Source organism: Oncorhynchus kisutch, linkage group LG10, assembly GCF_002021735.2.
Source record: "Oncorhynchus kisutch isolate 150728-3 linkage group LG10, Okis_V2, whole genome shotgun sequence".
In the NCBI taxonomy this organism is placed as follows: Eukaryota; Metazoa; Chordata; class Actinopteri; order Salmoniformes; family Salmonidae; genus Oncorhynchus; species Oncorhynchus kisutch.
This window is the reverse complement of record NC_034183.2, coordinates 18879191-18902940: the sequence shown is the minus strand read 5'-3', so window position 1 is coordinate 18902940 and position 23750 is coordinate 18879191. Positions and strand designations below refer to the sequence as shown.

The window sequence follows — 23750 nt, the reverse complement described above, 5'->3', positions numbered from 1 at the left end:
GCTGCCGGAACAGACGGCATCCCTAGCCGCGTACTCAGAGCATTCACAGACCAGTTGGCTGGAGTGTTTACGGACATATTCAAACTCTCCCTATCCCAGTCTGCTGTCCCCACTTGCTTCAAGATGTCCACCATTGTTCCTGTACCCAAGAAAGCAAAGGTAACTGAACTAAATGACTCTCGCCCCGTAGCACTCACTTCTGTCATCATGAAGTGCTTTGAGAGGCTAGTTAAGGATCATATCACCACTACCTTACCTGACACCGTAGATAGACCCACCTCAATTTGCTTACCGCCTCCAATAGATCCGCAGATGATGCCATCGCACTGCCCTATCCCGTCTGGACAAGAGGAATACCTATGTAAGAATGCTGTTCATTGACTATAGCTCAGCATTCAACACCATAGTACCCTTCAAGCTCACAATTACACTCCGGGCCCTGGGTCTGAACCCCGCCCTGTGCAACTGGGTCCTGAACTTCCTGATGGGCCGCCCCCCCAGGTGGTGAAGGTAGGAAACAACACCTCCACTCAGCCCCCTCCTGTACTCAGTCCCCTCCTGTACTCCCTGTTCCCCCATGACTGTGTGGCCACACACGCCACCAACTCAATCATCAAGTTTGCAGATGACACAACAGTAGTAGGCCTGATTACAAACAATGACGAGACAGCCTTCAGGGAGGAGGTGAGAGCCCTGGTAATGTCGACAAAACAAAGGAGCTGCTCATGGACTTCAGGAAACAGCAGAGGGAGCATGCTCCTATCCACATTGACGGGACCGCAGTTGAGCAGGTGGAAAGATTCAAGTTCCTCAGCGTACACATCACCGACGGTCCACTGCTCCATCGGAATTGGTCCAACCACGCCGACAGAGTGGTGAAGAAGGTGCAACAGCGTCTTCAACCTCAGGAGGCTGAAGAAATTTCGCTTGGCACCTAAAACCCTCAACTTTTACAGATGCACAATTGAGATCATCCTGTTGGGCTGTATCACCGCCTGGCAAGGCAACTGCACCGCCTGCAACCGCAGGGCTCTCCAGAGGGTGATGCAGTCTGCCCAGCGCATCACCAGTGGCAAACTACCAGCCCTCCAGGGCAACATCCAGCCGAGCCACTGCCTGTTCACTCCACTATCATCCAGAAAGCAAGGTCAGTGCAAGTGCATCTAAGCTGGGACCGAGAGACTGGAAAAACAACTTCTATCTCAAGGCCATCAGACTGTTAAATAGCCATCACTAGGCGGCTTCCACCCGGTTACGTAACCCTGCACCTTAGAGGCTGCTGCTCTATATACATAAGACTTGAAATTACTGGCCACTTTAATAATGGAACACTAGTCAATTGAATAATGTTTACAAATTTGTGCTTTACTCATCTCATATGTATGTACTGTATTCTATTCTACTGTATTTGAGTCTATGCCACTCTGACATTGCTCGACCTAATATTTCTATATTCCTTCATTTCATTCTTTTACTTTTAGGTTTGTATGTATTGTTGAGAATTGTTATATATTACTATATTGTTGGAGCTAGAAAACAAGCATTTCGCCTCACCCTCAATAACATCTGCTAAACATGCGTATGTGAGCAATTACCTTTTGATTTGAAGGCCGACTGGGTTACTCCAGGCTGCAATTAGCAACTAAATTATCATTACTTTTTCTGTGTGCGATTTTAAAATAATTGGTTCGAGGAAATACATCTGGTCTATTAGAAGCAATTATTGGTAACATGATTATCTTCAAAACTTTTATTTACAAGAAGATTGACCACGAAGATCGCCATGTTTCGATTCACAATAATAGGGGATCCTGTTTTCTGCTAACAATGCTGCAGTACCATGGTTGGCCTTGAACTCCCTGGCTTCAATGACAGGGAGTTCACCCCTGCTTGAGTTCAATGGCCCAGATTTCAACTGCTCCTACAGTTTTGCTTCGGTACTGCTGTTTAACACGGAGAAGTCAGATTTGAACATTGCTAAAATATTTGGACATTGCTAACAAAATATCCATTGAATTATTAAAATCGTTGTTGCTGAGGCAGATTTATTTTTTCTATCACTCACAGCCGAGATCAACATTTTCTATTCATTTATTATTATTATTTTTATTTTTATTTTTTATTTTTTTATTAACAACAAATCAATACATAAAGCACATGAGGGAACACAAGCATACATAGATTACAAACAATGGACAATCGCGCTAGGGGGTACAATATCACATATTACAATTACACAAGGACCTTAAGGGACATGCATATATTTACAATTCTAACAACTTTTTTGTTAGTAGAGCATTTAACCGTCTTAAAATACAGTTCAATTTCTTTTTGTAGGGTACGAAAATGTGGTTTTCTGTTTGTAAATTTACATTTGTGTATATGAAATTTGGTCAAAAGAATAATGAAATTAATTACATAAAAATGATTCCGCTTATTTCTATTGTATGTAAAGAATCCAAACAGTACATCTCTCCACAATAGTGTAAAATCTTCATAAATGTGTTCAATTATAAACCTACTGATGTCTTGCCACAGTTTTCTTACATGCATACAATGCCAAAAAAGATGCACAACTGTTTCTGGGTGGTCATTACAAAAGGAGCAATTTGAGTTGATGTTTTCCTTAAACTTCTTCATATAGTGGTTGGCAGGATAATATTTATGAATAATTTTAAAGGAAACTTCCTTAATTTTGTTAACAAGTAGGTATGTGTGTGGCAACATCCAAACTTTTTTCCAACTGATATTATCAATAAATCCATTCCAATAAGGCATGACATAAGGTATAGATACAACATCCTGCTGAAACAAGGATCGTATCGCTCTGTTGTTGAATGGACCAAAAGAGAAACAAATCTTTCCTACTGATGAGTCAACAGGGTCAATAGAAGGTAGGCTCTGAGGGTCAGGTCTTGACATGTTCCTGAATAACATAGCAACACCTGAGGGAATGGCATCTAAAACAATTTCAAAATCTTTAGGTGTTACAACTTTACCTTGTAAAGTGATAAGAATTCTTTATAATTGAGTAAAAGACCCTCTGCATTTACCAGTTGGCTCACCAATAGGATATTATATCTGAACCAATATTCTAAAAACAGAGAGGTATTTTTATACAATATATCCCGATTATTCCATATATAATATCTGTGTGGAGAAAAATTGTGTTTATAAATTAAGGACCATGACAAGAAAACCTGCCGATGAAAAGCAGAAAGTTTCACTGGAACTTTGTCAATATTATAATTGCAAAACAACATGAAGTTAAGGCCACCAAAAGTAGAGAAGACATGATGAGGAATAAAATTCCAGATAGAAGTGGGTCTTCTTAGGAATTGTTTTATCCAATTGATCTTGAAAGTATTATTTAAAGTAGTAAAATCCAGAAAATTCAGTCCACCATTCTCATAAGTGTTCATTACAACAGTTTTCCTAATGTAATGGGTACGGTTTCTCCAAAGAAAGTTGAAAAGCATCTGGTCTATCTCCTTGCTTATTTTACGGTCAAGATATAAAGATAGAGCACCATATGTTAGTCTAGAGATACCTTCAGCATTGGTTATTAGGACTCTACCTTTTAAAGATAAGTCCCTCTGTAGCCATTGATTTAGTTTCTTCTGGGGTTTTTTAATAAGAGGGTTAAAATTTAGTAAGCCTCTAGACTTCTGATCCTTTGTAATGGTTATGCCTAAATATGTAAGTTCTTCTTTTACTGGAATACCATAATATGAAGGTGTCACACAAACATTTTCTATTCATACAATGTCTGCCATGTGTTTGGATGACGTGTTGACGTTGTGCGCATTTGACGTTCTGCCATATAAACCGGATGCAACCCGGATATAGTCGGTCCATGAATAGGCGTATACGAATGTGAGTAGATTACCTTGAAAACAATGTTAAAATATCTTGGGTGCATTCCTCAGTTCATTTTATACCGCGGTGGTTAAATTAGTCAATGCGAGGGGACAGCACTGACCAAGCCTGTAATGTCACTTCCTGGAGTAGCTCAAACGGTGCATGTTATGGGTGCGTTCCTCTGCCCATCTGCTGACACATGCCATCTCTCATATGTTAAAGTATTATGTTGGTCGATGACGTGGCATGCAAACATTGGTTGATGTGTGCAATGTTTGAGCAGGGGACACAACCTTTGTCTCCATGAGAAACCATTTTTAGGGTCATGTCAAGCTGGGATACAGCTTTTGTCAAAGTGTGTGTGTATATATATATATATATTATTTTCTTTTGGGGGGGGTTGATTGTTGTGCGCATTTGACGTTCTTAATCCTAACCTGCTGCATAAGTGATCCTACGAAAAGTCAATTTTGACAAAAGCTGTAACCCTTCGAGACAACTCATTTTAATCGACTTAATTTGGCATCAATTCGCTATTTAGTCTAAACATAGGAATGAATGGTGTCACGTGATCAATGGCTTTGTCCATTTATATTATATACAGCCATTGGCTCCTTGATAAACACACTTGACACACTTTAGGTAAATTGAGGAAAACAAACGACCTCGGTCTGCTCCATCCAAGACATTGGTTTTATTGTTCAATGTCATCACATGCAGTGAGTAATCGAGTAAAATGGTATCTCCCGCCAGTTGTCCGTTATTGGTCCCGGGAAATTCTAATTCAAACTGTTTTATACAGAGGAGAATGGTTGGTTGTTTTCGTCATACTCATCTTTCGAAAAGTAACAATCCGGTTGTACAGCCCCGGTAACCGTTGATAGTTCCCATTCTCCGACTGCAGCTCCCCCCACATAGACATTAAAACAGCCCCCCCCCCTCCCTTTGCGTTTCTGTCCCTTTGGTAGTGACCGATTTTCACGCCGGGCAAGATGGCGGCTGTACTGCCGAGGTGTAGGAGCCGCTCGGCATGAAGTCATTTTTTAACAAATTGATTAAAATCAAACAAATATTTGAACACCGGACTATAGGGAGCGGGGACCACTTACCACTCATTACATTCATCGATATCTAATTTTATATGTTGTGATAAGGATTTATTTCTGACAAAATGATCATTGTAGTAGCTCGCTAAACTAGCTAACGTTAGGAAACGCCGGAGAAAGTGTAGAATGGGAGAAAAGCTAGAACTCAAGCTGAAGTCGCCAGTTGGAGCCGAAGCTGCTGGCTACTCGTGGCCATTACCAGTATACGTGAGTATTTAATTAAACCAACCAAGTTGCCAGTTATAACTTGGCCAACCAAGTGAGGATTAGCTATTCATCTCTTAATGTACCTACCTAGCTGTTGTAAGCTAGCTATGTGTAAAGCTACTAGCTTATGTGTTAGCTAAGGTTACATGCATACAGGCCAGACAGACGGTCCACCACAGGGCTAGCCAGAAGCTGTTCGAAGTGGGTATCATTAACGTTATATCCACCGATTCTCAGTGGAGTGTATAGCCAACAATGTGGCTACTGACTGTGCGGAACACCTTACTAGTAAATAGATTACTAACGGATTAAAGTATACACATCGTTAGATGGAGCATGACACAAATTACACACGAGAAGCGCTGCACACTTGGCTAGCTAAGTACAGTATGTTAGCTAGTTATAGGTCCCGGTAACTCTCAGAAGTCTAGAAGCTCTCCACCATTTGGTTTCTGTTGGGTTAGTAAGTTAGCTAGGTACTGTAGCTAACTAGTTACGGTTCAACCACATAAAGGGTTAGTTATAAATATATTTGGTTAAACTCGGCTAGCTAGTGTTCTTAACGGCTTTCTTTGACTCGCATTATAGTTCTGAGTAACGTTAAGCATTTATTTAGCTATTTAGAACGCTAGCTTGCTAACTTTTTATTTTATGCATCTATCCATGATTTAATGTAACTAGCTACCATGCCATCATTTTGAAGTGAGTCAGAGAGCGATGTTTTAACACCACTGTCATTTGCAATACGTGTAATTCGACTCATGCATGCAAGGAATTTTACCAGAACTTAAACAATATATTGTACCATGTGTTTTTCAAAAAATTTTGCTGAAACGTTATTACTACAGTAGCTGGACTTCAAATGACTCTCTGCCTGGTGGTCACTGTCTTGTTGAGATTTACTGTTATTGCACAGAAAGATTGTTGCATACTCCAGTCTGACTGAATTTAGGGTATAGCTGCCAGCTGGAATTGCACCTAAAATCCTGCACTCTTGATGCAATACTGCACTCATGCCAATAGAGTACAATCTGAAGGTATAATTTGCGTTAATATAGCAGAAACACTGCACAATTCCCCACAACTCTAGTCCCTTATATGGATATATAAGTTGCTTTTCCACTAGGTCCAGTAAATCAAATAAATAGCGCTTCTGGGTAGTACCATCCCATATGACTCACATGTGTCTCACATGGTTTGACCAGTTATCCATCCCACTTCTAAAACCAGTTCCACAAATTCAGTGGATTAGCTGACAGACTTGAACTTGAAACCTAGTTTTAACCATAAATGTGAACATCCAATACTGTTTTGCAGTATGTAGGTTACTCAAAACATGTTTTTGTTAGTGCAGAGGAGACTGGTAACATCCAACCGAAAGGGTGTTAGACAGAAGCCTATTGCAACTATTTTGGAATCCAGAAGATAGCCTAGTCCTCCACAGATTTCTCAAGGTATACAGGCTAAGTTTCGGTTGTTCTACGCAAATGCCACTAAATAAACCAGTAGTGTGGGTTGACTGTGGGCAAAGGCCTACTGAATAACACAAGTCTTTTTTTGTTTACACTTTTGCATGCATGTCATGTGTAGATTAAAAACAGTGAATCATTGCTGTGTGTTATGACCAAGCTTCTCAATCTTCCGTAGATTGCTTTTTGTTGTTGTTACATGCACATACTATGATGCTGTATTTTAACCTATGTGGATCTTACTAGATAGGCTATATGCAAAAACATATTTTCATAGTTAGGACCTAATGTGTTAAGTAGAGGTCGACCGATTATGATTTTTCAACGCTGATACCGATTTATTGGGGGACCAAAAAAGCCGATACTGATTTAATCGGCCGATTTAAATAAATAAATAAAAGTAATAGTAATAATAATAAATAAATAATGTATTTGTAATAATGACAATTACGACAATGCTGAATGAACACTTATTTTACTTAATATAATACATCAATAAAATCAATTTAGCCTCATAAATAATGGAACATGTTCAATTTGGTTTAAATAATGCAAAAACAAAATGTTTGCGAAGAAAGTAAAAGTGCAATATGTGCTATTTAAGAAAGCTAACGTTTCAGTTCCTTGCTCAGAACATGAGAACATATGAAAGCTGGTGGTTCCTTTTAACATGAGTCTTCAATATTCCCAGGTAAGAAGTTTTAGGTTGTAGTTATTATAGGACTATTTCCCTTTATACCATTTGTATTTCATTAACCGTTGACTATTGGATGTTCTTATAGGCACTTTAGTATTGCCAGTGTAAGAGTATAGCTTCCGTCCCTCTCCTCGCTCCTCCCTGGGCTCGAACCAGCAACACAACAACAGCCACCAACGAAGCAGCGTTACCCATGCAGAGCAAGGGGAACAACTACTAGATGCCTCAGAGCGAGTGACGCTTGAAAAGCTATTAGCGCGCTCTAACTAGCTAGCCATTTCACTTCGGTTACACCAGCCTCATCTCGGGAGTTGATAGGCTTGAAGTCATAAACAGCGCAATGCTTGAGACACAACGAAGAGCTGCTGGCAAAACTCAAAGAAAGTGCTGTTGGAATGAATGTTTACGCATCTGCTTCTGCCTACCACCGCTCAGTCAGATACTTGTATGCTCAGTCAGATTATATGTAATGCAGGACACGCTAGATAATATCTAGTTATAATATCAACCATGTGTAGTTAACTAGTGATTATGATTGATTATTTTTTTATAAGAAGTTTAATGCTAGCTAGCAACTTACCTTGGCTTACTGCATTCGCATAACAGGCAGTCACCTTGTGGAGTGCAACGAGAGAGAGGCAGGTCGTTATTGCGTTGGACTAGTTAACTGTAAGGTTGCAAGACTGGATCCCCCGAGTGGACAAGGTGAAAATCTGTCGTTCTGCCCCTGAACAGGGCAGTTAACCCACTGTTCCTAGGCCGTCATTGAAAATAAGAATTGGTTCTTAAATTCTTCGATATAGGGGGCGCTCTTTTAATTTTTGGATAAAAAAAACCGTTCCCGTTTTAAACAAGAGATGTTGTCACGAAAAGATGCTCGACTATGCATATAATTGACAGCTTTGGAAAGAAAACTCTGACGTTTCCAAAACTGCAAAGATATTATCTGTGAGTGCCACAGAACTGATGCTACAGGCGAAACCAAGATGAAATTTCAAACAGGAAATGGCCCAGATTTTGAAGGCGCTGTGTTCCAATGTCTCCTTATATGGCTGTGAATGCGCCAGGAATGAGCCTACACTTTCTGTCGTTTCCCCAAGGTGTCTGCAGCATTGTGACGTATTTGTAGGCATATCATTGGAAGATTGACCATAAGAGACTACATTTACCAGGTGCCCGCTTGGTGTCCTCCGTCGAAATTATTGCCTAATCTCCAGCTGCGTGCATTTTTCCATTCGCTCCAGAGGAGAAACCCAACTGCCACGAATGATTTATCATCGAATAGATATGTGAAAAACACCTTGAGGATTGATTCTAAACAACGTTTGCCATGTTTCTGTCGATTATTATGGAGTTAATTTGGGGAAAGGTTCGGTGTTGTAATGACTGAATTTTCAGGGTTTTTTCTTAGCCAAACGTGATGAACAAAACGGAGCGATTTCTCCTACACAAATAATATTTTTGGAAAAACTGAACATTTGCTATCTGAGAGTCTCCCCATTGAAAACATCCGAAGTTCTTCAAAGGTAAATGATTTTATTTGAATGCTTTTCTTGTTTTTGTGAAAATGTTGCCTGCTGAATGCTAGGCTTAATGCTATGCTAGCTATCAATACTCTTACACAAATGCTTGTGTAGCTATGGTTGAAAAGCATATTTTGAAAATCTGAGATGACAGTGTTAACTGACTTGCCTAGTTAAATAAAGGTATTTTTAAAAATGGTGAAATCGGCGCCCAAAAATACCGATTTCTGATTGTTATGAAAACTTGAAATCGGCCCCAATTAATCGGCCATTCCGATTTAATCGGTCGACCTCTATTGTTAAGGCAGAGTTGATTGTGTTTGCACCTTGAGTGTGTGCAGCATGCTTTGAACATATTTGTTTTTAGCTGAAGTTCATACTATAGTTTGCCAGATTGTACAAAGGGGAACGAAATGGAAGCAGATGAAATCATTGTGGTTTCTCTGGTGGCTTCAAGTGTGTTTCAGCTGTTTTACTCGTTTATAGAAAATTGCGGTAAGACGGTGCTGGGGGACTACCTGAAAGTGTATTTCTCAGAACAGCGGAGTGTTGTCTGTGGCATGTCTAGTGTTCTGTGTCACACTGGGTAATACCCTTTAACATCAGAGTTCAGGAACTAAGCAGTACTACTGCTGACGCAATCCTCCACAGTTGGCCCTGGCTGACTTCACTCCCATTACACCAGAGACTGATAACCGGACTGTTGCATGGCTGGCATCCTCAGAAAAAGGCAACGCAAACAAATCAATAATATTTTATGTCACATGCTTCATAAACCGTTGTAGATTAACAGGGAAAAATGCTTTCTTACAGGCCCTTCCCAACAAAGCCGAGAGAATAGTAGAAAAATAACACAATCAATAAATACACAATATGTCATGTTTTGGTGATGGAGCTGCCTCACAACTGCTTCTGTGTTATACCATGGAATTGTTGAATACTCGTTTCTAATTGCCTTGAAGGGCATTATTTAAGTGATAATGCCTGAGAAACTGGTGTTTGGAGGATATATTGGCATGACTGCTTCGAGGGCATTATCACTTTTATACAATGTGTTACCAACATATTCAAATAATTATTGCCATATTTTCATCAACTTTATTTTGATGAATTCATTCATACAATTTCATCCTTCCACAAGATACAGGCCTGACAAATATAGGGTTGCTACCTAAGACGGCTGGTTGTTCATTCTATCGTTTCAGTTGCCAGGGTACCAGTTTTTGTTATAAATCTATGGACGTGACCAGATTGTTTGTTCTAAATGTTTCATTGCCGTGATGGCTGGCACCATTCGTATCCCTTTTTAGCTAGCCAACTTTGGCTAACACAGTCATGTCAAACAGTGCAACCAGAATAACAGCGAAGTAGCTGCAGTTGCGTTTATTGTAGCAATATGTAACTTTTTGAGCAAGCAATCAAATTCACATAGAAATGATACTTCCGGACCTCTCATTTGACTTGAAAGCAAGTTTAAGAAGCGGTAAATCTGTTCTATGTGCGCTATTTCTATGCTTCCCGTTAAGCACAGAGTTGTGGGGCAGCAGGTAGCCTAGTGGTTAGAGCGTTGGACTAGTAACCGAAAGGTTGCAAGATCAAATCCCCGAACTGACAAGTTAAAAATCTTTCATTCTCCCCCTGAAAAAGGCATTTAGCCCACTGTTCCTAGGCTGTCATTGAAAATAAGAATTTGTTCTTGCCTAGTTAAAGGTAAAAACAAAACAAACAAACAGTTTGTCTTTTACATTCGGTTTTGTACACCAGCTTCAAAAAGCTGAAACAAGATTATTTTCGGTTATGGAAAATATAGTTCACAGCGGTTTTGATGGTACAATGATACTCTGCACTATACTTGCAAACTATATTAGTTTTAACAACCAGGAAATGGCAGAGCTATTTCGGTATAGTGTATACATTTTTTTTTTAAATATATATATTAAAAAAATTGTGGTGGGGGATACATCCATAACAATGCATGAGCTAATGATGTGCAATTTCACCTGGCATAGAACATGTGCTCTCTCTCCAGGCCACTCTTCAGAAGAGAGCCAACTAACACAATCACTTCAAACTGAAGCTGGAATGACAGCATACTTGCTGAATTTTGTGTTTTTTCTATTGACATTTCTATTTATATATCCAACCAATATTATGCCAGCTTATTGATGATTTTGCCTGGCTGAGAAGCTGCCAGCCTGTCTGTTTCGTCCTAAGTCCCAACGTGTTTACCATAGGACAGATGGAGATCGAATTTCAATATTAAAGCAATGTTGCAGATATCGGAGAGACAGACAGCATGGTTATTACAAGTCTCCGCTGTTGAAAACCAACTGCTTGTCATTCCAAAATCATGGGCATGTGGATTTGGTCCCCCCCTTTGCTGCTACTACATCCTCCACTCTCCTGGAGAAGAATTTCCACTAGATGTTTGAACATTGCTGCGGGGATTTGCTTCCATTCAGCCACGTGTAGTAGTGAATGTGTGCACTGATGTTGGACAATTAGTCATGGCTCGCAGTCAGCTTTCCAATTCATCCCGAAGGTGTTGAGGTCAGGGCTCTCTGCAGGCCAGTTCTTCTGCACTGATATCGACAATTTCTGTATGGACCTTGCTTTCTGCACAGGGGAATTGTCATGCTGAAAGAAAAGGGCCTTCCCCAAACTGTTGCCACAAATGTTGGAGGCACATAATTATCTAGAATCTCATTGTTTGCTGTAGCGTTAAGATTTGCTTTCACTTGAACGAAGGGAACTAGCCCGAACCACGAAAAACAGCCCCAGACCATTATTCCTCCTCCGCAAAACTTTACAGTTGGCACTATGCATTTGGGCAGGTAGTGTTTTCCTGGCATCTGCCAAACCCAGATTGGTCTATTGGACTGGAAGATGGTGATGCTTAATTCATTCCAGAGGACGATTTTTCACGCCCTTCCTGTTCTGTGAGCTTGTGTGGCCTACCACTTCGCGGTTGAGCCGTTGTTATGCCTAGACGTTTCCATTTCACAATAACATCACTTAGTTGGAGGAGGAATAATGATCTGGGGCTATTTTTTCATGGTTAAGTTAATACTTTGTAGCGCCACCTTTTGCTGCGATTACAGCTGTAAGTCGCTTGGGGTATGTCTCTATCAGTTTTGCACATCGAGAGACTGACATTTTTTCCCATTCCTCCTTGCAAAACAGCTCGAGCTCAGTGAGGTTGGATGGAGAGCATTTGTGAACAGCAGTTTTCAGTTCTTTCCACAGATTCTCGATTGGATTCAGGTCTGGACTTTGACTTGGCTATTCTAACACCTGGATATGTTGATTTTTGAACCATTCCATTGTAGATTTTGCTTCATGTTTTGGATCATTGTCTTGTTGGAAGACAAATCTCCATCCCAGTCTCAGGTCTTTTGCAGACTCCATCAGGTTTTCTTCCAGAATGGTCCTGTATTTGGCTCCATCCATCTTCCCATCAATTTTAACCATCTTCCCTGTCCCTGCTGAAGAAAAGCAGGCCCAAACCATGATGCTGCCACCACCATGTTTGACAGTGGGGGGGGGGTGTGTTCAGGGTGATGAGCTGTGTTGCTTTTACGCCAAACATAACGTTTTGCATTGTTGCCAAAAAGTTCAATTTTGGTTTCATCTGACCAGAGCACCTTCTTCCACATGTTTGGTGTGTCTCCCAGGTGGCTTGTGGCAAACTTTAAACGACACTTTTTATGGATATCTTTAAGAAATGGCTTTCTTCTTGCCACTCTTCCATAAAGGCCAGATTTGTGCAATATACGACTGATTGTTGTCCTATGGACAGAGTCTCCCACCTCAGCTGTAGATCTCTGCAGTTCATCCAGAGGGATCATGTGCCTCTTGGCTGCATCTCTGATCAGTCTTCTCCTTGTATGAGCTGAAAGTTTAGAGGGACGGCCAGGTCTTGGTAGATTTGCAGTGGTCTGATACTCCTTCCATTTCAATATTATCGCTTGCACAGTGCTCCTTGGGATGTTTAAAGCTTGGGAAATCTTTTTGTATCCAAATCCCGCTTCAAACTTCTTCACAACAGTATCTCGGACCTGCCTGGTGTGTTCCTTGTTCTTCATGATGCTCTCTGCGCTTTTAACGGACCTCTGAGACTATCACAGTGCAGGTGCATTTATACGGAGACTTGATTACACACAGGTGGATTGTATTTATCATCATTAGTCATTTAGGTCAACATTGGATCATTCAGAGATCCTCACTGAACTTTTGGAGAGAGTTTGCTGCACTGAAAGTAAAGGGGCTGAATAATTTTGCACGCCCAATTTTTCAGTTTTTGATTTGTTAAACAAGTTTGAAATATCCAATAAATGTCGTTCCACTTCATGATTGTATCCCACTTGTTGTTGATTCTTCACAAAAAAATACAGTTTTATATCTTTATGTTTGAAGCCTGAAATGTGGCAAAAGGTCGCAAAGTTCAAGGGGGCCGAATACTTTCGCAAGGCACTTTAACTGGATTCTAGTCTTTATCTGTGTGGAGTTCTGGCCATGTTTTTAAAATAAGGGCCTCCTAGACTTCTCAATATGCACCACTGGGAGGGGCAGAAGATAAGACCAGCGTTACAAAGCACTTGATTAGCTGCAGATTCTGCCTGGCTCTTCAGTCTACACATCACAAGCCTGTGGATGTTTCATTGGGGTGGTTTCTTTTTTGCAGTTTGATCTATTGAAGAGGACTATGACTAACTCCTGAGCATATTAATGTATAATGGTGCAATATTTTGGTATTCATTGGGTTGTATTTTGTTTGTTCATCTTTCTCAGTAATAATGCTTCAGGTCAGGGGTGTCACTCATTCCATAGATGACCTAGTGTCTGCTGGTTTTTGATTTTTCCTTTCAATGAAGACCTAGACAACCAGGTAAGGGGAGTTTCATACTAATCAGTGTCTTTTTAATTCATAAAGTCCAAGGGAGGAGCAGAAACCCACAGATACTCAGCCCTCCGGGGAATGAGTTTGACACGTGCTTTAGGCCCAGTGCTCCTGCCCAGCCAAAAGATGCTGTACATCATACATATTCCAGTACTTCTGACCAAATTACTCCACTCCCCCCACAGAGATGGAACGTGCACTGTTCTGTTGTTCACTGCACAACATGATAGTAATATATGCTGCCTTCCTGTCTCCCCACGCTGAAGCTGCTACCAATCACATGCTTAAACGCTCATTCTCTCACTGTCACCATCTGCGGATTTAAATTTGTAACTGCTTCCATATGAGGAACAGCTCTTGTGCTGCAGAGCCCTTTGTTAAATTATTTTCTTGGCTCTAACTAAAGCCAGAATGCTTTCGTACAAGACCATATTTGAATCGATGTCATCTTGCCTATTTTGTGTTGTCAGATGTTTGTTTCTTCCAGTATTTCTACCTATGTTAAAGTGAAACTAACAAGCCATACATCAATGAATTAAGAAGCACTCCTTGGGCCAACGTGACCTGTGGTGTTATCAGGGAAGATCAAGCATACAGGCATATTAAGGCAGTTCTGCCTAAGCTAGACTGTGATGGATGGGTTGATGAATCAGTTTTTCTCTGTGGTAATATCGCTGCTGCACCTGGTTAGTTATTTGTTCATTGGTCATGAGTAATGCGTAGTGGAGCGATATTATTCCCTGGCAGTGCGTCATGGTGAGGTAACGACAGAATGAAAAGGCGGGGAAGGTAGTGAGCGGTTGAGTCAGTTCCGTCATCGTGCCCACAACAGGGGTGCTAGGAGGGGAAGAGAGGATGATTGGCTGTTAGAGTGCCTCTCAAGCGTCACACGCATTCTTACTCTAAGCCAGCATTTATTTTTAGAAGCAGCGCTGGTGTTGCTGCGTGCTGTCTGTGTGTGAGCAGCAGGAACTCCCCCCTCTCTCGCCGCCTCCACACACCCACACTGTGAAGAGGCTGATTTGTATGTGCACACGCGGTCTGTCTGGGACCAGCATATTAACCCGTCACAAAATTGTAGCACAGTAAGCTCATTGGAGCCCTCTAATTTTGGCTGCATGTCCATTGCCTTCAAAATATACATAACCCTTGACTGTCTTCACATTTTGTTGTTACAGCCTGAATTCAAAATGGATTTAATAGATTTCTCATCCAGCTTTTGTTTTATTTTTTTACTAGTCAAGTCAGTTAAGAAATTTGTATTTACAATGACGGCCTACCCCGGTCAAACCCTCCCCTAACCCAGGCGACGATGGGCCAATCGTGTACTGTCCTATGGGACAGACCCGGAACCCGGGTCTGTAGTGACGCGATGCAGTGCCTTAGACCGCTGCGCCACTCAGGATCCCTACATACAATACCCCATAATGACAGTGAAAACATGTTTCTAGAAGTATTGAAATGTGTAAATGAGATTTCTTTAAGTATTCACACCCCCGAGTCAATACTTTTGTGGAAGCACCATAAGCAATGATTAGAGCTGTGAGTTTTTCTGGGTAAGTCACTAAGCGCTTTCCACACCTGGATTGTGCAACATTTGCCTTAAAAAAAAATAATAATAATCTTCATGCTCTGTCAAATTGTTTGTTGATCATTGCTAGATGAACCATTTTCAGGTCTTGCCATAGATTTTGAAGTAGATTTAAGTCAACTGTAACTCAGCCACTGAGGAACATTCACTGTCTTCTTGTTAAGCAACTCCTGTGTCGATTTGGTCTTGTGTTTTAGGTTAATTCATCTCCGTGTCTTGTGGAAAGCTGATTTTGCCTGTGCTTAGCTCAGTTTTTAAATTTTTTATCCTGAAACTTCCTAGTCCTTGCCGATGACATACATGCACGTAACATGATGCCGTCATCTTCATGCTTGAAAATATAAAGTGGTACTCAGTGATTTGTTGTGTTGGATTTCCCCTAAACATAACATTTTCAGGACAGGAAGTTAATTTCTTTGCCACAATTGCTGCTGTTTTTAGAATATATGTTTATTCTGTACAGGCTTCTCCATTTTCACTATGTCAATTTAGATTATTGTGGAGTAACTACAATGTTGTTGATCCATTCTCAGTTTCTATCACAGCCATTAAACTGTTTTAAAGTCACTATTCACCTCATGGTGAAGTAACTAAACGGTTTCCTTCCTCTCCGGCAACCGAGTTAGGAATGAAGCTTGTATCTTCTTAGTGACTGGATGGTGTATCAATACACCCAAAGTGTAATTAATTACGTCACCATTCTGTAAGGAATATTCAATGTCTATCTGTATTTTTACCCATCTACTGATAGGTGGCCTTATTTGCAAGGCATTGGAAAACCTCCCTGGTCTTTGTGGTTGAATCTTTATTTTTTTAATTCACTGCTCGACTGTGGGACCTTTACAGATAATCGTATGTGTGAGGTACAGAGATGAGGTTCTCATTCAAAAATCATGTTAAACACTATTGTACAAAAGCTGAAGAACATGTGCACATCCAGGTACTGGAGTTGTAGGCAAACTAATGGAAAATAGAGGAAAACGCTGCTCATTCTCCCAGGTGCTTTTATTTATAACATTTCGACCCTTAGGTCTTCATGGGGCATCCATATCCCAGACGGGTGGAAGGTCCTATACAGTGCCTTAAAGTATTCAGATCCCTTGAATTTTTCCACATTTTGTTATGTTACTGCCCTACTCTAAAATGGATTGAATACATACAACATCCTCGTCAATCTACACCCAATACCCCAGAATGACAAAGCCAAAAAAGGTTTTTAGAAATGTTTGCAAATGTATTTAAAATGAACTGATACCTTATTTACGCAAGTATTCAGACCCTTTGAGACTAAATTGAGCGTGGTCATCCTTGATGTTTCTACAACTTGATTTGGAGTCCACCTGTGGTAAATTCAATTGATTGGACATGATTTGGAAAGGCACACCTGTCTATATAATGTCCTATATAATGTCCTATAGCAATAGGACATACAATGCATGTCAGTGCAAAAGCCAAGCCATGAGGTTGAAAGAGCTCAGACAGGATTGTGTCGTGGCATTTCTGCAGCATTTGAAGGTCCCCAAGAACACAATGGCCCCGTCATTCTTAAATGGAAAAAGTTTGGAACCACCAAGACTCTTCCTAGAGCTGGCTGCCCGGCCAAACTGGGCATTCGGGAAAGCTAGAGCCAGAAGCTAGAGCCAGAAGCTAGCCAGTTTACTGGCTAACGTTAGTATTCAGCTAACCACGGTTTGTGTTCATCAGCTATCATTAAGCTCAAATCTATCGCCAGTTTTGTACAACGCGACTCAGAACAGAACATACCGGACCTATTTTTCTCTCCATATCCCCGGATTTCAACCGCAAATTCCGGAGCTAGCCAGCTGAAGAGTTCCATCAGCCACTCCTGGGCTGCAATCACCTATCCGGACCCGTTTTACTGCCAATGCGGAGCCCCACCGGGCCTTCATGACTGGACTACCGACGTTATCTTCTCGAGGGAGTTATCCAACTGGCCCCTCCGTCACGGCGTGACCTGAACGCCCATCTGCGGCCCGCTAATCGTTATCGGCTGCTATCTGAAAAGGTCTGTCGGACAATTTTTCTTGGGTCACTATCTATTTTGCCAATTGGATTGATCCCCTCTACCACACGGAACCCCACTAATCTACCAACGGAAACGCATGAGGTGGCTAGAAACAGACATACATCCTATGCTAGCTTGCTACCTATGGCCCGACTAGCTGTCTGAATCGCCGTGACCCCAACCAACCTCACTACTCACTGGACCCTTATGATCACTCGACTAAGCATGCCTCTCCTTGTCCATTGCTGTTCTGGTTAGTGTTTATTGGCTTATTTCACTGTAGAGCCTCTAGCCCTGCTCACTAGACCTTATCCAACCTTTTCAGTTCCACCACCCACACATGCAATGTCATCACCTGGTTTCAATGTGTTTCTAGAGACTCTCTCTCATCACACAATACCTAGGTTTACCTCCACTGTATTCACATCCTACCATACCTTTGTCTGTACATTATACCTTGAAGCTATTTTATCACCCCCAGAAACCTCCTTTTATTCTCTGTTCTAGACAACCAATTCTCATAGCTTTTAGCCGTACCCTTATCCTACTCCTCTGTTCCTCTGGTGATGTAGAGATGAATCCAGGCCCTGCAGTGCCTAGCTCCACTCCTATTCCCCAGGCGCTCTCTTTTGATGACTTCTGTAACTGTAATAGCCTTGGTTTCATGCATGTTAACCTCGTAGAACTACCCATCCCGGATCCGGAAGAATTATCAACTACACTAATTAGCATAGCGCAACCGTCAAAAAAATATTCCTAGAAAAATTCATATTCATGAAATCACAAGTGAAATATAGTGAAACACAGCTTAGCCTTTTGTTAATCACCGTGTCATCTCAGATTTTGAAATGATGCATTACAGTCAAAGCAAGACAAGCGTTTGTAAGTTTATTGATAGCATAGCATTATGTCCAGCTAGCAGCAGGAAGCTTGGTCACAAATCAGAAAAGCAATCAAATGAACTGTTTACCTTTGATGTTCGGATGTTTTCACTGACGAGACTTCGTTAGACAGCAAATGTTCCTTTTGTTCCAAAAGATAATTTTTATACCCCAAAATCCTCCGTTTGCTTGTCATGTTCAGAAATCCACCGGAAATAGCGGTCACGACAACGCCGGGGAAAAATATCAAAATTATGTGAATAATATCGACAGACATAGCAAACGTTTTTTATAATCAATCCTCAAGGTGTTTTTCAAATATCTATTCGATAATATATCAACCGGGACAATTGGCTTTTCAGTAGGAGCAAGAGGAAAATGACTACCTCTGTCTTTTACGCAAGAATCACTCAGAGCCCTCAGCTGGCCACTTACGCAATGTAGTCGTTTACGCTCATTCTTCAACATAAAGGCGTTAAACTACGTCACAATTCTGTAGACACCTTAGGAAATACGTAGAAAAAGGAATCTGGTTGATATCACTTTCAGTGACCAATAGGGGTGCATAGGAACACAACGGTTTCAAAACATGAGTCACTTCCTGATTGGATTTTTCTTTAGGCTTTCGCCTGCAATATCAGTTCTGTTATACTCACAGACAATATTTTTACAGTTTTGGAAACTTTTAGAGTTTTCTATCGTAAGCTGTCAATTATATGCATATTCTAGCATCTGGTCCTGATAAATAGGCGGTTTACTTTGGGAACGTTATTTTTTCCCAAAGTAAAAATAGTGCCCCCTAGTTAACAACCCTCCAGGTGAGCTTCAATGCCATACAACTCTTCTTCCGTTGCCTCAATTGCTCTTGAATACAAGTAAAACGAAACGTCACCAAAGCCCCATGCTCTTCAACCGATCGCTGCCTGCACCTGTCCGCCTGTCCAACATCACTACTCTGGACGGCTCTGACTTAGAATATGTGGACAACTACAAATACCTAGGTGTCTGGTTAGACTGTAAACTCGCCTTCCAAAATCGCATCAAACATCTCCAATCCAAAGTTAAATCTAGAATTGGCTTCCTATTTCGCAACAAAGCATCCGTCACTCATGCTGCCAAACATACCCTTGTAAAACTGACCATCCTACCGATCCTCGACTTCTGCGATGTCATTTACAAAATTGCCTCCAATACCCTACTCAATAAACTGGATGCAGTCTATCCCAGTGCCATCCGTTTTGTCACCAAAACCCCATATACTACCCACCACTAGGATCTGTACGCTCTCGTTGGCTGGCCCTCGCTTCGTGCTCGTCGCCAAACCCACTGGCTCCAGGCCATCTACAAAACCCTGCTAGGTAAAGTCCCCCCTTATCTCAGCTCGCTGGTCACCATAGCAGCACCCACCTGTAGCACGCGCTCCAGCAAGTATATATCTCTGGTCACTCCCAAAACCAATTCTTTCTTTGGCCGCCTCTCCTTCCAGTTCTCTGCTGCCAATGACTGGAACGAACTACAAAAATCTCTCAAACTGGAAACACTTATTTCCCTCACTAGCTTTAAGCACCAGCTGTCAGAGCAGCTCACAGATTACTGCACCTGTACATAGCCCATCTATAATTTACCCCAAACAACTACCTCTTTCCCTAGTGTATTTATTTATTTTGCACTTTTGCACCCCATTATTTCTATCTCTACTTTGCACATTCTTCCACTGCAAATCAACTATTCCAGTGTTTTACTTGCTATATTGTATTTACTTTGCCACCATGGCCTTTTTTTGCCTTTACCTCCCTTATCTCACCTCATTTGCTCACATTGTATATAGACTTATTTTTCTACTGTATTATTGACTGTATGTTTGTTTTACTCCATGTCTAACTCTGTTGTATGTGTCAAACTGCTTTGTTTTATCTTGGCACAGTCACAATTGTAAATGAGAACTTGTACCTGGTTAAATAAAGGTGAAATAAATAAAGTGCCTTGATCAGGGAGGTGACCAAGAACCTGATGGTCACTCTGACAGAGCTCCAGAGTTTCTCTGTAGAGATGGGAGAACCTTCCAGAAGGTCAATCATCTCTGCAGCACTCCACCAAATCAGGCCTTTAGACTATCCAGATGGAAACCGCTCCTCAGTAAAATGCACATGACAGCCCTCTTGGCATTTGACAAAAGCCACCTAAAGACTCAAACCATGAGAAACAACCTTCTCTCGTCTAATGAAACCAAGATTGAACTTTTTGGCCTCAATGCCAAGTGTCACGTCTGGAGGGAACCTGGCACCATCTCTACAGTGTAGCGTGGTGGCAGCATCATGCTGTGGGGATGTTTTTCAGCAACCTGGAGACGAGTCCGGATCGAGAGAAAGCTGAATGGAGTAAAGTGTATAGCCAGCCTTGATGGAAACCTGCTCCAGAGCGCCCAGGATCTCCGACTGGGGAAGACGGTTCCCCTTCCAACAGGACAATGACCCTAAGCACACAGCCAAGACAACGCAGGAGTGGCTTCGGGACAAGTCTCTGAATGTTCTTGAGTGGCCCAGCTAGAGCCTCAACTTGAACCTGTTCTAACGTCTCTGGAGAGACCTGAAAACAGCTGTGCATCAACATTCCCCATCCCACCTGACATGGCTTGAGAGGATATGCAGACAAGAATGTGAGAAACTCCCCAAATATAGGTGTTCCAAGCTTGTAGCGTCTTACCCTAGAACAATCTATGCTGTAATCGCTGCTAAAGATGCTTCAAAGTACTTAGTAAAGGGTCTGAATACTCATTTAAATCTGATATTTCAGTTGTATTTTTAATAAATTAGCAATATTTCTAAACCTGTTTTTTGGTGTGTGTGTAGAGAGATGACAATTTTAGAATAAGGCTGTAACAATGTGGGGCAAGTCGAAGGTCTGAATACTTTCCGAAGGCACTGTATATAGGGGCAGTACCCAGTGACCTCAATTCCTGAAATGGGTGGTAAATGTAACATGGGTTCACAATCTTTACATTGAATGTATCAAAATATATTATCATAAACCCTTGACTTTTTCCACATTTTGTTACGTTACAGCCTTTTTCTAAAAATGTTTTAATTTGTATTTATTTCCCTCCAATCTACAGACAATAACCCATAACAATAATGCAAAAACAGGTTTTTAGATATGTTTTTTGCAAATGTATAAATTAAACTACCTTATTTATGTTAGTATGCTATGAGACTTGAAATTGAGCTCTGGTGCATTGGGGTGGCAGGTAGCCTTGTGGTTAGTGCTGGGCCAGTAGACAAAAGGTTGCTTCCTCGAATCCCCAAGCTGACAGGGTAAATCTGTCATTCTGTCCCTGAACAAGTCAGACTGCCTTGTTCCTAGGCAGTCATTGTAAGTAAGAATTTTTTCTTAACTGACTTGCCTAGTTAAATAAAACAATTCTGTTTCCATTGATCGTCCTTGATGTTTCAACTACTTGATTTGGAGTCCACCTGTGGTAAATTCAATTGAGTGGACAAGATTTGGAAAGGAACACCTGTCTATATAAGGTCCCACAGTTGACCCTTCATGTCAGAGCAAAAACCAAGCAACAACATAATTCAACCTTGACTTTATGGGGTGTAAAGGCCAGTGGCGTCAAATATCTATTTAATTCTGGCTTTAAGACAAAATGTTGATTAAGTCCAGGGGTGTGAATACTTTCTGAAGGCACTGAATTCATTGGTTATTTTATTACTAGGCTATTCATAGCAGCGTTTGCTCCTTTTGTGAAATGCTTTGCTTCCTTTGTGGCTAAATATATTTTATTTCATGGCATGCTCTCTGGTCCTGTAATCTCAGACCTGATGTTATTGTAAGCGTTTTCATGGCGAAATTTGTGGAGGTATTGGGCAGGAAAAGCAGAGCCCTGTAACTCTAGCCTGCTGTTGTGCCAGAGCCAGTCCAGCTGAGTGCAGCTAGGCCTGGCTTTCTACCTCCTTCCCTTCTTCCTTCCCGCCGAGGCCCTCCCAGGAGGTCCCGCGTTGGAGCAAAAAGTAGGTCACTGGGTCATCTTAGGCTGCTGGCAACCAGTCTGACTGGAATCCTGCAGTTCCTCCCATGCTGCAATGGCAGTAGGTACAGCAGTGGCCTGACAACCCATCTAATTAAGTTACTGAGCTTTAAATGCACTCATTCTCCCAGACCACAGCCATTTTAGAGAATGTCAGCTTGATAAGTGATACACTCGGTGGTCTCTTGAATTGTTATGCTGGCAGTCGTAGTGAATGAGTCACACTAACTACTGTGGTTTGCACTGTGTGGATTGTTAAGTCATTGAGTGCTGCTGGCCTTATATGAGCCAGTTGGCTGAACTCGTGTTGGTAGCTGTTAGCATATCTGTGTACATTCTTTGTCTCCTCTATTTGGATTCTGACTGACTAGGGCTGTTATGGTGACTGTATTACCGCCACCCCGGCAGTCACAGGTCATGAAGGCAGTCAACAAATATGATCTTAGCAACCGTTCAAGCAATAATCATATAATTGTTACGTGTATGAGAACCAAAAAAAGTCATTTTGTTTGGAAGTAATACAAATTTAAATCTAGGCTATGTTGAATGGCAGCAGTAAGAAAGCCATCTGCAGCCAAGAGTCATGTACTGGAAAAGGATCTATTCAAACCCACTATCTTTTCTCCTCTTTTTGTTTACTTTATCTCCAGGATAAACACCATGATGCTGCTCATGAAATCATTGAGACCATTCGGTAAGTAACTACCACCTTTCTATCTCAAAAGCATGGTGCGGTGAGTGACTACTTCTTGACTGAGTTAGACTAGGTCTTTGTAAACTAACCCCTGTATTGGTCATTGTTCTCAGTTGGGTGTGTGAGGAGATCCCAGACCTTAAGTTGGCTATGGAGAACTATGTCCTCATCGACTACGACACGAAGAGGTGAGCTGAGCATCAGACTATGAGGAACACGGACTGTGACGCTGATCTTAAGCACAGTCTACCAGAACACCCGTAGTCACAGTCCAATACCATAGTAACATCCAGAGTATGAGTAGAATGGACAGCACTTTTTTTTACATTGAAATGTTCTTCCCAGGGGGGGATACAGATGCTAATGACAGGGATGCTCATTTAGGAATGTTTTGGTGTGGTAGCAGCCCGAGAGATGAGTCTTGTAGATTGGAGGCAAACTGATATGCAATTAGCCTTCTTGTATCCACGGTCCTGGCCAAACTAACATCAGCACAAAAATACAAGTCATGGGCTGCTAGCTTCCTTGTCCATGTCTTGTCATAAGATGTTGATAGACGTTATTTATTTTTCTGTGTGTTACAGCTTCGAGAGTATGCAAAGACTTTGTGACAAATACAACAGAGCCATCGACAGCATCCACCAGCTGGTGAGTTGGAATGTCTCTACAGTTTAGTCCAAAGCTTATTTCTGAACACGTTATGTTAAAACGCTGAAATGTTACATTTAATTATCTTACTTGTCACCGTAGGGAAAACCTAGCTCA

At 41.4% G+C, this 23750-nt stretch overlaps 1 protein-coding gene across 4 annotated transcripts in view; it reads left to right on the top strand.

The window, feature by feature from the left end:
- Window positions 1-4838: 4838 nt before the first annotated feature.
- LOC109897856 (histone-lysine N-methyltransferase, H3 lysine-79 specific) overlaps window positions 4839-23750 on the top strand; it is a 36047-nt gene continuing 17135 nt past the window's right edge. For all 4 annotated transcript variants that reach the window (XM_031833252.1, XM_031833253.1, XM_031833254.1 and 1 more), the window contains exons 1-4: window positions 4839-5174; window positions 22942-22985; window positions 23099-23173; window positions 23570-23633. In XM_031833252.1, the coding sequence (XP_031689112.1) occupies window positions 5094-5174; window positions 22942-22985; window positions 23099-23173; window positions 23570-23633 (264 nt within the window). In that variant the 5' untranslated portion in view covers window positions 4839-5093. The remainder of the gene's footprint in view (window positions 5175-22941; window positions 22986-23098; window positions 23174-23569; window positions 23634-23750) is intronic.